The sequence below is a fragment of the Schistocerca serialis genome, chromosome 3 (assembly GCF_023864345.2).
Source record: "Schistocerca serialis cubense isolate TAMUIC-IGC-003099 chromosome 3, iqSchSeri2.2, whole genome shotgun sequence".
Classification (NCBI taxonomy): domain Eukaryota; kingdom Metazoa; phylum Arthropoda; class Insecta; order Orthoptera; family Acrididae; genus Schistocerca; species Schistocerca serialis.
Window position 1 is genome coordinate 1,723,591 of NC_064640.1, and position 17,467 is coordinate 1,741,057.

The following is a 17,467-nucleotide window of genomic DNA, read 5'->3' on the forward strand; positions in this document are numbered from 1 at the left end:
CATTAAAAGATTTTACATTATGTCATAAAAGAAAGAAGACATCAGAGGATACTTCAAGAGCATCGGAATTTCGTGAACCATGCTGAACTGCATAATTCGGCTTAAAATGCACATTCGTATGTCCAGATTCGTATGTAAATTTTCTTGGAGTACTAGTACTGTATTATCTCATGTTTGGTTCTTTATTATGGCATAATACCATACGTGCACTTGAAAGGCAGCGAATAGTTGAAACTAGCCAATAGTGTGAAATTAAACACTTCGTTTCAAATAAAACAGAAAAGATTAATGAAAGCCAAATCTCTTTAGCAAACCGACAAAAATAACTTCATTGTTCTGCAATGCGATTAATGCTTGACTGTCAGCAAGGTGGAAATAAAATCTAAAACTAATAACATATTTTAGCCTTCCGTAATTATGCGAACATATTTTAATTCATTTGATAACTCTGTTTGCTATCATTTAACGTGAGAGCAATAAACTAAGAGGAAACAACAAAATCACTGAACATAAACACAGGTCACGTGCAGACGATCCATCTCCCCACAACAACTCAAGACTGTTCTGGGCATCAGCGCCAGATTTACTATATTTCCGAACCGTGGCAATATTAAGTAGTGGCGCCCAGCCGTACTTCTGTAACCAGAAGCGAAAGAAGGTACTACTCATATGCGACTCAACTGCGCATGCGCAAGAGACCGCCTGCCACTGCTCAAACGAATCTAATTTAAACAGTTGTCACGTCACGCTCATCGGAGGCAATTTGTTGTTAGGAAGCATTGCATAGTCTTTCTAAAGCCATTGACAAACTTTGCTGTTGGCAGACGCTTATATGAGCACTGTGTTTTATTGTTCTATACGGCGCATTTCCTTTGCAACTTAAGTTTTATTTTCGTTTTTTTTTTCTCTCGTTCATGTTTTGTTGCTGCAGTATTATTCTGCAATAGCGGGATACAGTAATATCCTTTGTTAGAGTGTTGGTTCTTACCAGTCAAAATCAAAAAAATTTAGCTGAAAACTAAAACAATGAAAAATTCCCGGAATTCTAAAAAATTCCCGGGTTTTTCTCGGTTTTCTCCCGGATGAAAAAATTCCCGGGTTTTTCCCGGATCTCCCGGTTGTCCCGGGTCGTATACACCCTGTTACAGTATGACTTTGGTCTCTTTGTATTATTGCTTCAGAATTGTGTGTGCTAACAGCTTGGTGTAGTGTGCATTTCAATGACCATATTAAATTTGATTCTCTGCAGCATCACAAAAAGGGGTTGAGATCATTTACTTCATTTCTTCTATTTAATAAATAAGTGACTGGTATAGATGAACGGACAATTTCTTGTAGATGCCTGGCCGCAAATAATTCGTTAAAGCACAAATGTGTATGTGGTGTGGCACTTCTTTTCCTTAATGCAAAAGAAACTCATTTTACTCTTAAACAGTCCTAACAAAATTGCCACTTTATTTATATCACAAATACAACAGAGTAATATGTACATATTTTAATATATTTATGCAACGTACAAGTATTATTTGGTGTTCACAGGAGTGTCACATAATAACATCACGTACGTATACTTTTATCATATCACAAACTCAGTCACTGTCATTGAACTGAATGTTTTGGAATTATCATACCCCTAAAGAGATCAAATGAATTGTCACCTGGGTGTACGCTGAAGCAATTTCCAAAATGGTTTCGAACAACAATAAAACCGTAGTCATCAATTCCCAGCACAGTAACATCATGACAGGCACCATCAGTATCAGTTACTGTAATTTTAGCATCACTGTGAAATAAGAACAGTTTAAATTCAACTCTGGATTGGTGACTGTTTAGGTATAGAGTAATTTATTTTATACAGGGTCCCTATAGCGCATAAATTTACTAATTATGTAAAAAATGGATAATGGTGTTTTCACTTAATTCAAAAATATCATAACTGTACTATGTGTTGGTGCTTTCAAGTGATTCCAACAACCTCCTTAACTTGCATGCATAAGCAGACATCAGATTATTACGAAAACTTAAAACTAGAGAAACGAAATACAATGAAAGATCATGAATAGTAAAACTTAATGTTTATGAGTGAGTACACAAAAATATTACATTCTGTAAGCAGATGCCAATATTTTATTATAATTTCTTACTTTCAGGAAGTATTTACAAAAATGTTAGCTGCAATAACAAACCTGTGAAGCCAGTATGTGTAGTACAAATCAAGGAACTCTGTAATATTGCCACTCTGTACTCTTTCCAGGAGTTCCTCCAGCCTATTAAAAACACCTGCTAAATACTTTTCTAGAGACAGCAACTGGATAGTCTCATTAGCATGCTTGTTGTATTCATTTATAAGAGCATTGATACAAGTTGTAGGAGCTTCATTACTGAGATTAATACCACAACCTAAAACAAATATAAATCAAATGTCATAAATGTTGATTTGTTTTAAGTGAGGTAGTCCTTTTAATGCAGAGATCTCTAGACAAAAAAAGCTTCAGTATTGTATAATGTAGTAGTAGTAGTAGTAGTAGTAGTAGTAGTAATTCTGTGTAACTCATGGCCTAGTGCAAGTCCTTCTATTGGGTGCTACTCTGGCATCTTTCATGTCCCTGACATACCTCAGTAATTCTCCCAAGGAAAGGTGAGCTACAGTCAACATAGACCCTCAACCCCATGTTGTTCCTGGCACACCTTCATATCATTGAGAGATGACTACTGACTTAAAGGTACACCGAAATATTATGTGGTCCAATGAGGATTTGGTTCCGTGCATTTTTGGTTTCCAGGCACGTGCCTTACAACTAAACCAGCAGGACCAACAGTATTGTATTATGTGGGGCATTAATTTAATTTACACCATATAAGATGATGATAATACTTACACAATAAAACTTTCTGTTACTTTGCACCAAGTTTATTCACAAAGCAATAGTTTTTGGTCAACAAGCATGGCAGTGCCATAATAAAGCTATAATGCAGTAAGTTTGAAATGTTATGTACAGAATTTAGGGTGCTCCCTAGATCATTCTTCTTTTAGGACAGATTTTAATGTTAGAAACTTTGTAAACGTACTTAATGATCAGTTGGGTAGGTATACAATGATTGGTCTACATCTAGAATCAAACTCTAACCAAACCATCTTGTTTAAGTGCCAACCCTCCACATTTCTTCCACTTCACAAAAAATTTCTGGTACTGCAACAAACATATACAGGGTGTTACAAAAAGGTATGGCCAAACTTTCAGGAAACATTCCTCACACACAAATAAAGAAAAGATGTTATGTGGACATGTGTCCAGAAACGCTTAATTTCCATGTTAGAGCTCATTTTAGTTTCGTCAGTATGTACTGTACGTCCTCGATTCTGATGATCAAATTGTAAATTTTCAGAATCAACATGTGTGGGCTGACGAGAATCCGTACGCAATTGTGCAATCACGCCATCAACACAGATTTTCTGTGAATGTTTGGGCAGGCATTGTTGGTGATGTCTCGATTGGGCCCCATGTTCTTCCACCTACGCTCAATGGAGCACGTTATCATGATTTCATACGGGATACTCTACCTGTGCTGCTAGAACATGTGCCTTTACAAGTACGACACAACATGTGGTTCATGCACGATGGAGCTCCTGCACATTTCAGTCGAAGTGTTCGTACGCTTCTCAACAACAGATTCGGTGACCGACGGATTGGAAGAGGCGGACTAATTCCTGACCTCAACCCTCTTGACTTTCATTTATGGGGGCATTTGAAAGCTCTTGTCTATGCAACCCTGGTACCAAATGTAGAGACTCTTCGTGCTCATATTGTGGACGGCTGTGATACAATACGCCATTCTCTAGGGCTGCATCAGCGCATCAGGGATTCCATGTGACGGAAGGTGGATGCATGTATCCTCGCTAACGGAGGACATTTTGAACATTTCCTGTAACAAAGTGTTTGAAGTCGCGCTGGTATGTTCTGTTGCTGTGTGTTTCCATTCCATGATTAATGTGATTGAAGAGAAGTAATAAAATGAGCTCTAACATGGAAAGTAAGTGTTTCTGGACACATGTCCATATAACATATTTTCTTTCTTTGTGTGTGAGGAATGTTTCCTGAAAGTTTAGCTGTACCTTTTTGTAACACCCTGTATACAACAGTAATGTCTGTGCCCAGCTCCCAACACTAACCACCAAGTATTTATATAATCATTGGAAGTACACTCCAATAGCACTTCCTTGGGGGCACATACTAAGCTATTTCCACAAATGAAGATTTCTCCATGTTGTTGACAATTTACCCAGTTCTGTTTACTAGAAATCTTTAATACAGAAACTCTATCAAATGCATTTTTTGTCTAGGATGTTGCACATGATGGTAGAGGTTATCCACAACTGTAATATTTAAATTGAAACAAAATACAGCACAAGTTGAAATTTAAGTTGTAGCACCAGGACACGGTTTCAGTCATCAGGACCACTACTAAGTGGCTACATGAGTAAAGATACACAACAATGTTAATAAACAAGGTACACATGGAACAAATTACATAAAAAGATACAGTAGCAAGAAATATCATTCACACAAGAGAATTTAGTATGACATACATAATATAAAATAAATAATGGTGTATAACAAATCATCAAAATTTTAAGAAGGTGACATGAATAATGTAAGAACCTGCAAGCCTGACATTGTTAAGGTACATAGGTGCAGACTGGTGAGACACGTGAAGAAGCAGTAGTTAAATAGGGGAGGAGCAGGTTACAGGGAGGGCCTATAGAGGACATGGAAGGTGAACGGGAGGAACCAAATATTAAGATCAGTAGCAGAATGTTTAAAAGTAAAACAAAAACACAGCAATATGTAACACTTAAAAAGATTTATAATGAAACAGAAGAGAAGACATTGTAAAAAGCAGTAATCCGAGAAAAGTAAAGACAACAGACATCAACAATCTGATAACAGGATGAGCAGCAATGCGTGACTGCTGATGAGGCTGCAGTGTATGGGACAGTTTTGTCATTAAGTGACTATTGGAGGATACAGGATGACTCAGAGATAATTTGTATTTGGTGTGATGAATAGCAGCTTTCTCTAAACGTGTGCTCACATCCTTGCCATTGAGCTCCCAAGGAGCACACACTCTAAATGTGTAAAAATGTAAGTTAATGTAGATGAATAGGGAAAACAATACTGTAATGTTTCAATAAAATATTAGTGGTAATCTGCATGACACAGTCACATTGATTAAATATCTAGGCGTAAATCTACAAAGCTATATGAAGTGGAATGAGTATCTAATGTTGGTAGTAGGGAAGATGAATGGTTCACTTTGGTTTACCGGAGGAAGTTTAAGAAAGTGTAACTCATCCATAAAGGAGACCACGTATAGAACACTAGTGTAACCCATTCTTGAGTACCACTAGAGTGCTTTGGATTCCCATTTGGTCAGATTAAAGGAAAACATTGAGGCAATTTGGAGGCTAGATTTGTTAATTATAGGTTTGATGAACAAGCAAGTATTCCAGAAATGTTCACTGAACTAAAATGGAGATCCTGGAAGGAAATGCTCCTTGAACCAAATGGGAATTCCTGGAGGGAAGACAACATTCTTTTCATGAAACACTACTGAGAACATTTAGAGAACCAGCATTTGTGGCCGAGTGCTAAAAGATTCTATTGCTGCCAACATCCATTTCGCATAAGACATGATGACAAGATAAGAAATTAGGGCTCACACGGAAGGGAATGACTAGTAATGGTATCTAGTACCCTCCACCACGCAACATATGGTTCTGTTGGGGGGTTGGGTTGTTTGGGGAAGGAGACCAGACAGCGAGGTCATCGGTCTCATTGGATTAGGGAAGGGCGGGGAAGGAAGTCGGCCGTGCCCTTTCAAAGGAACCATCCCGGCATTTGCCTGGAACGATTTACGGAAATCACAGAAAACCTAAATCAGGATGCCCGGACGCGGGATTGAGCTGTCGTCCTCCCGAATGCGAGTCCAGTGTCTAACCACTGCGCCACATATGGTTCTGTGGGGAAAATGTATGTAGATGTAAAAGAGACAATACTCTGAGATCCTTGATGTAAGAAGAGTCATGGCTGGAAAGCCAGTGATGGTAGACATGTAGAATCAGCAAATTTATCTCTGCATGAAAACAAATGTTAATGAAACATGAAGCCTAAAGTAAAGAATGTTGCCTATTGTTTACAATAAGTGAGGCCCACATAATATGAAATGATGAGTAACAGTGCTAGATTCAATTACATTGCGACATACTGAACACATTCTGAAGAGCATAAAGAAAAACACTGTTTTTAAGTTTTCCTCTTCATTAAAAAATCTTGCTTTTATTATGGTGCACATAGTTGCAAATTTCTATTTCTTCCAGGATGTTTATATAGGCACTCTTCTACATTTTATGCAAAATTGTAAGTTTATTTTCAATATTAGTAACATTGTGTTTTTCTGTGATAAAACAGGAAGAAAAGATGGATTTATCTTTGGCATATTTTTTGTAAGTTTGGTGTGTCTGGTTATTAAGTTTATGTCTGTCTGGCTCATATAAAAAGCTCTGTAGTCAGTACAATGGATTTATGTATACCCGTGGTTGCAAACTTGCTGTTGTTAGTTTTAATATTATTTACAAGTAACTGATCTAGTGTGTTAATTGTCTTGAAAGAATCTAACATTGAACTTTAAGAACAACACATTGAACTTGTATTAAACATTACCATAAAAAGTTTCTGCAGGATCACAGCTATATTTGCTGGTTGTTTCTGAAGAGCATGAGATTTAGAATTATATAGCTCAGCAACTACGGAGTAATGAAAACCACTTTTGGATGCAATATGGCACAAGGTATTCAGTCCTTTGCTCATTTCATAAGTATTTAAGCATAATCTGAGTATTCTGCTAATCATTTTGTTTTATGTTTTACTGGATGGCATGAATTCTGGCAAACAGTGATATCTGTGGTAATACGCCTAATGACAGATATCAAAAGAACGATTTTCATTAACACTGGTAATAGAAAGATCTACTTAGTTAATCAATATATTTTGCTGATGTTTGAGTTCATATTAGGGTGAAGTTCATTCACCTTAAGAGCTAACAGATCGATGTCATTATTAGATTCTTGATACAAAAACAGAATATCATCTAAAGGTCATTTACTTTCACGTAATATTAAAATTTCAATGACAACTTTGCAACTGTAGGTATATATAAAATATAATGTACTGACCAATAATCTTTTTATAATGGGCAAAAACTTTAAAACCAGATACAAAAACATACAGAAATAGGGAGAAAAGAATGTAGAAGATATATCCATTTTTGCTTCCCACCTCTTCATAGTAGGACATAATGTCACACAGAAGGTCAAAATGTTACTAATACTGAAAATAATCTTACGATTCCACCTAAAATCAAGAAAGCTGCGCTTATGGACATCCTGGAATAAACAGAAATTTATGACCATGTGCACCATAATAATAACAAAATTCTTAATGAAAGGAAAAACTTGTTTTCATTGATTTTCTTATCTTCAGAAGGTGTTCAATACATAACTGGATCTAGCACTGTAACTTACCATTAAATTGTATGAGTGCCTCACTCATTGTAAACAACTCACCACATTCAGAACTTTGGCCTTCATGTCATGTAAACACCTTGTTTGTGTACGGAGGTACATTTGCTGATTCTACTTGTTTGCCATTGCTTGCTTTACAGCTTTGGCACTTCTTCCAACAATCTCTGAGCATCATCTGTAGCTTTCACTTTTTTATATTGCTTCTTTTTATGATAATTTCTCTTATGTTTCTCTGACAATCTTTTAAGCGCTACATATTGTAGCATTTCGTTTTTCTTGTAAAGCATTCTGCTATTGATATTATTAATACTCATTTCCTCCTGTCTACCTTCCGTGTCATCTATAGGCCCTCCCTGTAACCTATTCATCTGCTATTTAACCATTGCTTCTTCATGTGTCTCACCAGTGTGCACCTGTAAACCTTCATGGTGCTAGGCTTGCACGTTCATACATTATTCATGTTACCTTATAAAAATTTTGACGAGCTGTTACGTACCATTCTGTATTTTACATTGTGCATGACATCCAACGCTCTCTTTTCTGAATGGTGTTTGTTGTTAGTAGTAGTAGTAGTAGTAGTAGTAGTAGTAGTAGTAGCTTTATTAACCTGTAGATCGCTTTTTACAAGGATATAGGACATGTAAAAGTATTTACAAATTTGTATACACACATATTTACAGACTTCTAGTTAGAGACAATCATTAGATTTACTCCTGGTATACAATACTTTTTTTACAAATAACTTATTAAATAATGTAATGCCACATTGTTCACTCATATCTCACTATCAGTCACTGCACACACACACACACACACACACATTGTTTCATAACACTTCACTCATTACACACACACACACACACACACACACACACACACACACACACACTGGTGATCTCTGAGCCATTTTCTGTACCGCAACTTCCCATCTGTTATCCTGAAAAACTGAGTCAGCATCCCTCCATAATTAGTGAGATGTTGAGCTCAGAAAGTCGAAGAGGTGTTAGTACTGCGCTATACATGGCTTGGGGGTAAGTATTTTTAGAAAGGAAAAAAAAAGGAAAAAAGACATATAGTGAAGGTGTTATATGGAATGTTGGATATTTTATAATAATAATTATTATTATTCATTTGTATAACAATTCTTTATCAAACCCGTACTCTGTTTTATCTAAGTAATCCTTCAATGTATAAAATGTATTGCATAACAGGTACTTTTTAGCTGCCTTTTAAATAAGTGTATTTTGGCAATTTCTTTAATCTCTTTTGGTAATTTATTGTAGTTTTATTCCCCAGTAGAAAATGCAGTTTCGAGTTTTATTTTTATTTTTTCTTGGTAAATGTAAGTTGAGTCTATCTTTTGTTGCATGGTCATGGACAGAGCTGCTTGTGCAGTAATTACCAATGTTATTTTTGATGTGTACAACTGACTGGTAAATGTATTCACATGGAGCAGTTAAAATACCCAGTGTTTTGAACAGATCTTTACAATGAGCTCGACTAGTATATTTGGTTATTATTCTTATGGTTCTTTTCTGGAGGTTGAAAGTTGTGTTCATATTTTGTGCATTTGTTCCCCAAAAAAGAATTCCATAGCTAAGAAATGAGTGTACATATGAATAATATGTAACTAAAAGACACTGCACGTTACACACTGATGATAGGATTCTAAGGGCATAACATGCTGATGACATTCTGTTTGCAAGTACTTTTGTGTGTTCACACCACTTCAACTGAGAATCAATATTCATTCCTAGAAATTTTGCATTTGTTACACAGTCTATAGAGGTGCCATCTACATTTAATTTAACATTGTTATTTTTCCTCTTCAAACTGAAATTCGTGGCATTAGTTTTCTTTATGTTCAATGTCACTTTATTACTTACTGACCAATCATAAATTTCCTTGAGAGTTTCATTTGCTTTGTACACTATCTGTTAGGTATGATCGAAACCAATAGTTAGCTACCCCTCTTATTCCTAACGCTTCTAATTTATTTAACAGAATCTTGTGGTCGACTGTATCAAACGCCTTTGAAAGATCCAAAACTATGCCTGTGACACATTCATCTTTATCAAGAGCATCAAGTACAACTTTCGTGAATTCTACTATCGTTGACTCCGTATTTTTGCCAATTTGGAAACCAAACTGTAATTCGCTTAAAAGATTGTATTTATTTATACTTGTAATTCATTAATCTGTGTTTCATAATTGCTTCTATTATTTTTGAGAATGCTGACAGCAGGGAAATGGGCCAGTAATTTTCTATGTCTTCTGCACTACCTTTCTTAAGCAAAGGTACAACTCTTGCCTGTTTTAACTGCTCTGGAAATGTCTCTCATGTGAAGGATTCACTTATTATATTTGTTAAGGGGCCTTGTAAAATCCCTATGCATTGTTTCAGTACACAAATTGGTACTTCATCTAAGCCTATTGACTTTTTAGTTTCTGGACAGTTTTATTGACTTCATTCTCTCTGGTTGGAAGTAACATCATTGTATTTAGCGCAACATTATTTATGGGTGTTATATTTGTTTTGGGGAATTTTTGCTGTAACTTCTCTGCAATACTTGAAAAATGCTCGTTTACATAGTTTTCTAAGTGCTGTGGATCATTTATTACTTTATCCCCCTCCCTAAGCAGTATGTTATTCTGTGTTTGTTTGCCTCTCCCCGTTTCCTTTTTTATAACATCCCAGACTGCTTGGCTTTTATTCTCTGCATTATATATTATTTTGTCATTAAATGACTTTTTTTCTGCAATCAGCAACTTCCTATAGATATTTTTGTATCTATGATAGAAATTCAATAATTCTGGATCATTGCGAATCTTTTTCATGGAACTGAGGTGTTTAAGTGTTTGGGAGGACTTCTTAATACCTGCTGTTATCCATCTGTTTTTGTGAGATGTTGATACAGACATGCATACTTTTGGAAATGCCTTTTCAAAGTTCAATTTAAATAATGTGGAAAATTAAGAGAATTTCATATTCACATTGGTTTCCTTATACACTTCATCCCAGCTTTGTTTTTCTAGTTCTTTTGAAAAATCTTTTATTTTGATTTCTGATAGATGTTGTTTGTAGGCTCTTAGTTTAGGGAATGATTCGATGCCTGACTTTACTGTTGTTATTTGACAGAGATGGTCTGATAGTCCGAGATCTTTTACAGCTACATTACATTTTTCCCTGTCCATATTTGTGGGCACATGGTCAATTGCTGATGAAGACGTCGTGGTAACCCTTGTTGGACTATTGACCAATAAGGACATGCCAAAATGTTGAAGGATGTTTATGAAGGTGTTGCTGGATTCATTTATGATGTTAGTGTTATTGTTAATGTCCCCACACAGAATCATGGTGACCTTTGTACTTGAGACTTGATATAGAACTTCTGTCAACTTATTGAAAAACTTGTCCACACCACCACTGGGAGATCTATACACATACAAAATGATTAATTTCCTGGTGATACGATGCCCTGTTAATTCAATAGCTGATATTTCAAAGTGTTTCTCTTCACTTACGGTACTAAGGTCATGTCTTGATTTGAACTGTGTTCCTTTTCTGATATAAATGCATGATCCTCCACCACTTGAAGTAGTTCTGCAGTAAGAGTTTGCCTTTCCAATGGTTTGTTTTTCTTTGTGACATCTGGTATATGTGATGTTTGAGGTGTTAAAATCTGTCTTATGAGTGACTGTTTCAGTATTTTTTAAAGTGCTGGAGATACTCTTTAGGCAGGGAAACCTGTTTTCTGGATTTATCCTAAAGAAGACCTACTTTTCCTACCTATGACAACAGATATTTGACCATGTGTGGCCCAAGATCCACTCCCTATACTTTCATGAATCAGCTGTACCAATCTTCCCTTCCCAGTCCTGTTTAGGTGTAGGCCATGCCTGGTGAAACCCCATCTGTTGATAGTCCCGACGGACACCAGAGAAACATGAGCAAAGTTGGCTGTCCTCAGAGCCATCCCTAACCCCACATTGATTCGCCTCACAGCTCCATCAAGGTGTGGTCAATCATGACGCCGGAACAGCTCAACAAAGTGTACATTGGTGCCATGGGTCAGGGAAGCTATGTTGTCTAGGTCACCACCCATGTCATATGCCCCATTCCTAGGTTTCTTGGCCTCGGCTGAAGTGTGCTGCACATTTCCTGCTCCTCGTTCTACCTGAGGCTCTTCTCCACTTAACTCTGGCAGTGGTAGATACCAGTTTTTTGTGTTTATGATAAAACTGTCAGATCGTGTTCTCTTTCTTCCTATCCTCCTACCAGCTGCCAGTTCTGAACCACCCTCCTCCCCCCTATCTCCCTTGATCCTTATGAGTTCCTTCCTTGCTTCCTTCAACTGTGCCTGAAGGGCACAGATTTTCCTTTCCTGTTCCCCTATCAAAATGTTCCTACTGCATACTCTGCAGTTCCAGGAGAGAGCCTCTTCTGTTCTCCCAACATTCTCCCCACTGCATCCCCCACAGTGAAAATATTTCCTACAAGATTGGCAACAAATCCCTCTACTCACTACCCTATAACAACTCCCACATTTCTCACTCATGGTCAGTTTTGAAAGAATAATTAAGTTTAAAGAATATTTTTAATTTGTCACACACGCGAGATTGGCTGTGTGTAAACAAAAAAGACACAAGGGTCTTCTTTTAGACAATTTACGTTATCAGACATGTTTGGTCAGGTTTTTAAACATTTATAATTCAGAAAATTTAGGCCTAGATTACATCTATCTAACTAGTAAATAATACAAAATGTGTTAGTTAAATACGATTTAGAAACATTTAATTACACTTTTATTGTGACAATAGACACTGATGAAACAGGTAGCAGTCTTTTTTAAACGAATTTTGCACTATCAAGAACATTTCAACAGAATTTTTTGTGTTTATGTAACACAAAATTTTGGGTTATGTCACGATTATCAGGGCTTCAGCCAAAGAACAAGTTTTTTCAAGAACAAGCACTGCCGGGACGCTAATATTCACTTGTGTGACAAGAATGGACACTACAGCAAGTATCCAAAGAAAAAAAAAAAATTAAATTTGACACTATTTCCTCTCAAATAAGTTATTTTAGTGGACAAAGAAAATACCTGTGATCTCACTCAGCGGCCATCTTGCCAACGTGTTACTTTATCTTTTTATCTAATTTGTTCCATTCGTACCTCGGTTATTAACATCTTTATTCAGATAGCCAATTGAAAATGGTGCTGGTGGCTGAAACCAGTTGTTGCATTTAAAAAACAAAATAACTGGTGCTGTAGTTTGTTTCCAATGCATCAAATTCAAAGAATACTGCATCAACATAAGCACTGTTATCTGAACTCTTAGAACACATCACACACTGACGAAACAAATGACGATTAGTGAGGCCACACCTCTGTATCCTAGTATATTATCTAACTGCGGCGTAGCTACTAATCGACTCGTTCAATCGACATCTGACACAGAATTTATGGACCTCGTCATTGGACAGAGCAAACTGAGTTTGCACGACTGCTACTTGTGGAATCCTTATTAACTCCCAGAGAAGAGATTTTCTGTCTATAAAAAAATCCTCATACATAAACTCAAAATGTGTTCCACCACGTGCTAATAATGCAGGCCTAAAGACGAATATCTGCACGACGATTTAGATCGGAAATGATTTGCATTTTGTCAGAGTCTCTCAGAATGCTTACAGAATGAATTTTCAATTTGCAGCAGAATGCATGCTGCTCTGAAACCTGCTGGCAGATTAAAATCGTCCCTGCAATATCCTTTCTTCTAGAAGTGCTAGTCTCACAAAATATGCAAGAGAACTTTTGTGAAGTTTGGAAGGAGAAGATAAAGTACTGGCAAAAGTAAAGATGTGCAGGCACGTCGTGAGGGGGCAAAGATCCCAAGTTTAAGTCCCAGACCGGCACACAGATCTGCCAGGGAGGTTCTTGGAATGCTTCACTGCTCCTATGAACTGTGTAAAGTATCTGACATGACTTAAAAACTAGTTATTTAACTTTGCATGAAATATACGGTGCTTACTAATGATTTATATCACTGTTCATTAATGTCTGTTAACTATCCAATTTACAAATAGTAGAAGCATCCAGTCACTGACAGGCACACGAAAAAGAATGAAAATTCTGCAAAACACACACCCACAATGACTTTAATGTGGCAGGTAGTCTGGGGTGATGAGTTGTGTCAGGGTGGGGTCAGTAGAGGGAGGAGGGAGGGTTGGTGAGGGTTGGCTGATGACTAAGATGGAGGTAGGAGGAATGCAGGGTATGAGAGGTGGAACGTCTATGGGACAGAGACAAGACACACAGGCTCCAGAGCCCATGGGTTCATGCAGCACACGATGACACTGACACGGAGAAGTGGATCGGGAGGGAGTGTACAGCAGAGAAGTGGAGGCTGTTGGGTAGAGGACGTGGGTGTAGTGGGTTAGTGGATACTGAGGCCAGCAGGGAAGGAAAGGAAAGATGTATTGCAAGGATAACTCCCATCTATGCAGTTCAGTAAAGCTGATGCCGAGTGTTAGTATCCGGGTGACACGGGTGGGTGAATACGGCAGATTTTGCACCTAGATCTTCCGACAGGGTACGATCCCCTTGGCGAGGAGTTGGGAGTGGGAGGGCCGTACGAGTAGATCAGAATGTTCTATAGTTTGGGTAGGCAGTCCCTTCAGCTTAACGTGCCACCTCGTCGAACATTGACCTCCACCTCTTTGGTGACTCCATCCGTACTTCTGCATTTTGACACGTCATCTCTTCCACAGCAAAAAATTGCTCCCATACAGCCTGGCTACCAGTTGATGATGTGTCTGCAGTTACAAGAATCCTCTCGCCCAGTATACTGAAGGTCTCACAAAGACACTATTCCCAAAACCTAGTCCACAAACACAATTTCCATACCGTGTCATCGTGCAGCCATAATCCTCCCACCAGCTCCAAAAACCCGCTCTAAAGGACTACACTATCTCGTCACCAAATATCATCCCAACTGGAGCGAGAGCAACTGAACCGTGCCTTTAGTCGGGGCTTTATAGCCACCACTGTATCCTGAAATGAGGGACACCCTACCCACAATCCTTCCCACCCCTCCTAAAGTGGTATTCCACCATCCACCTAACCTACATAGCATCCTCGACCATCTCTATGCCACTCCCACTCCCAACCCCTTGCAACAGCAATCGTATCCTTGTGGAAGGCCCAGGTGCAAAACCTACCCTACTCACCCACTCGACACAACCTATTCTAGTCCTTTGACTTATTCCATCAGAGACAGGGTCATCTGCGAGAGCAACCGTGTCGTATAACAGCTCTGCTGCAATTTCTTCACAGAATTTTATGTGGGTATTACTACCAACCAGCTGTGCACCAAAATGAATGGCCACCACCAAACTGTGGCCAAGAGCAGAGTTGACCAGCCAATGGCAGAACATGCTGCTGAGCACAACAGGCTTGAGTCCAATGGCTGCTTGACAACCTGTGTCATCTTGAATCCTAACACCCAGCACCAGCTTCCATGAATTACACAGATGGGTGTGATCCTTGCAACACATCCTTCACCCCCATAACCCTCCTGGGCTCAATCTCAGCTAACCCACTCCACACACAACCTGTATCCAACAGTCTCCCTTTCCTCCATCCTGCACACCTCCCAATCCACTCCTCCATGTCATCATCATCATGCTCCACACTAACTCATCAGCTCTGGTGTTTGTGCATCATGTTATTCTGTTCTTATACTGTACAACTGCCACATTTTCCTTTTCCTCCCACATTTCTATCCCATACTCCTCCTGCCTTTCTCTATCTACCCCCCCCCCCCCCCCCCCCCCACCCAGTGGTGGCTGTTGTGTACGAGCACAAGAGTACATGAACACCCTAACTTATGACACCTTGCAGATTTACTGGTTATTTTTCTCTGAATGCTGTTAAATGTAATTTAGATGTGGTAATCTGAAATATATGGCACTAAATCTACTACTCTGTGCTACATTGCTCCACTAGATTCAGTGAAACATGGCATCAGGTTTGCAACACACCATCACTTGTGCATGTTTTAAGGAGCTTCTGCACATGTGAAACTTGAGTGACATAATTGCCTTACAGGCCAAATACATATGGATTGATGAACAATGTGCATAGTTGACGGTGTGCACTGCTAGCCCTTGCCACTTAACTACAAGTTTATGTCGATGCCACCAGGTGGAAGCACACTGCAGCAGACTTATCCATGTTCGCTTGGCACAAATCCCACTAGGCGGTAGCACACTCCAAAGATATGTCAATTTCTCAATATAGTAAAATTGGTAGCACACTCCAAAGATATGCCAATTTCTCACTTAGTAAAATTTGATCAGACATCAGTATATTCTACAGTTATACTCACAGGAAAACTGATTTTGTGGCATTCTGAATGAGATACAGTATATTAAGTTTTGGATTTTATCATACAGTAATCCATTTGAGGCAATGAGAACCATAAGTCACATCATCGTTGATTGTGAGACGAAGCATTTATTCATACTTCTGACACCTGTTGATCCTGCGGTGTGTCAGGTTTACCTGTACTGTATTGCACGTATATCTGAACATTCACGAAATGTTGTCTCACTGGTTTCTCTGATATTCACTGAAATATGGGGGAACGAAGATGGTGTGCTTTTGGCCCTCATGGCTCTCAGTGCCTCATTTGTATTTGAGTGACCTTTTTGGTAGGTAGCACTACTTGAATTTAATAATTTCTGCAAATTGCAGTTGTGTTTGGAGTTGGTTGTTTACTGTGCAGGAATCGGCATTCCTGTGCAGTGTTAACATGAACTCTGCAGAACCTGTATGAATCACTAACAGAAAAGAAAATTAGCAGGGAAAGTTAGCTGCAAAGTAAGTAGGGCCTCCCAGACCCATTGTTTGAGAAAGTGATGAAATCAAATGAGCATGACTATACATGAACATTTAAGAAAGAAATGTATAATACGAATAAGATGTTGTGTGAGTACAATGTAAGAATGCCTGATTTTCAGCCCAGAAGTTAATATGTTAACTAATACATGTATTAGGGATCTTGTACATTGGTCCCAAAAAATAAAAAAGTATGAAAACTCTCATTTACACAAAAATGTAGAGTAGTGAAAGCTTACACATTATTTCACTCTTGCCATAAACTGTACTTAATTATGTACAAAAAAAAAAAAAAAAAAAAAAATTCCACAAAAACAGTTATTATTATTATTTCCTATTACTATTATTAATATTGTTTCTTTCTTGTCTCAGACGTTATGTCTGGTAAGAAATGGAAGGTGACGCGGACCTTGATCAAGCGTGACTTCCTTTTAACTGTATGGTATATGTTACATTGCATTTAGGAACTTTCGGGTAATTGAACAAGTGTCAATAATTACAGATTTCTGTAGTTGTATATATAAGTTTGGATGTCGTTGTTCTGTTAAAAATTTTAATTCTGGGTATCTGGTAATAAATGTTGTGTATACATGTGATCTGTATCCAGTTGTGTTGGTTCCTAGGTTTGTTGCTTGGTAATAACAGAACATGAGGTGTCGATTAACTTCATCTGACCATCTCATCCTCTGTCTTTGTTTTCCTTCTAGGGTGGTTGCAGGAAGCATATCCTGCAAAACACCTATTTGGATTTGAATCATTTTCCAGTTGGCTAGCAGTGTCGTTACCATTTTGGGCGGGCAAAGAGTTCAAGCGTCGTCCCCGACCATGACGGCGCTTGTCTGAGGCTTCATCAGTTCTGTCCTGAACCAACTAATCACACTAAAAGGGGGGTTAGCCCTATTAGTGGTTTGTTCTTTTCGTCGCCTTTTACGACTGGCAGAACATACCGGAGGCCTATTCTTTTCCCGGGCCTCCACGGGAA

At 38.2% G+C, this 17,467-nt stretch overlaps 1 protein-coding gene across 3 annotated transcripts in view; it reads right to left on the reverse strand.

The window, feature by feature from the left end:
- Positions 1 to 1,440: 1,440 nt before the first annotated feature.
- LOC126469657 (biotin--protein ligase) overlaps positions 1,441 to 17,467 on the reverse strand; it is a 359,191-nt gene continuing 343,164 nt past the window's right edge. For all 3 annotated transcript variants that reach the window (XM_050096793.1, XM_050096791.1, XM_050096792.1), the window contains 2 exons: positions 2,187 to 2,400; positions 1,441 to 1,783 (listed from right to left, as the gene is read on the reverse strand). In XM_050096793.1, the coding sequence (XP_049952750.1) occupies positions 1,600 to 1,783; positions 2,187 to 2,400 (398 nt within the window). In that variant the 3' untranslated portion in view covers positions 1,441 to 1,599. The remainder of the gene's footprint in view (positions 1,784 to 2,186; positions 2,401 to 17,467) is intronic.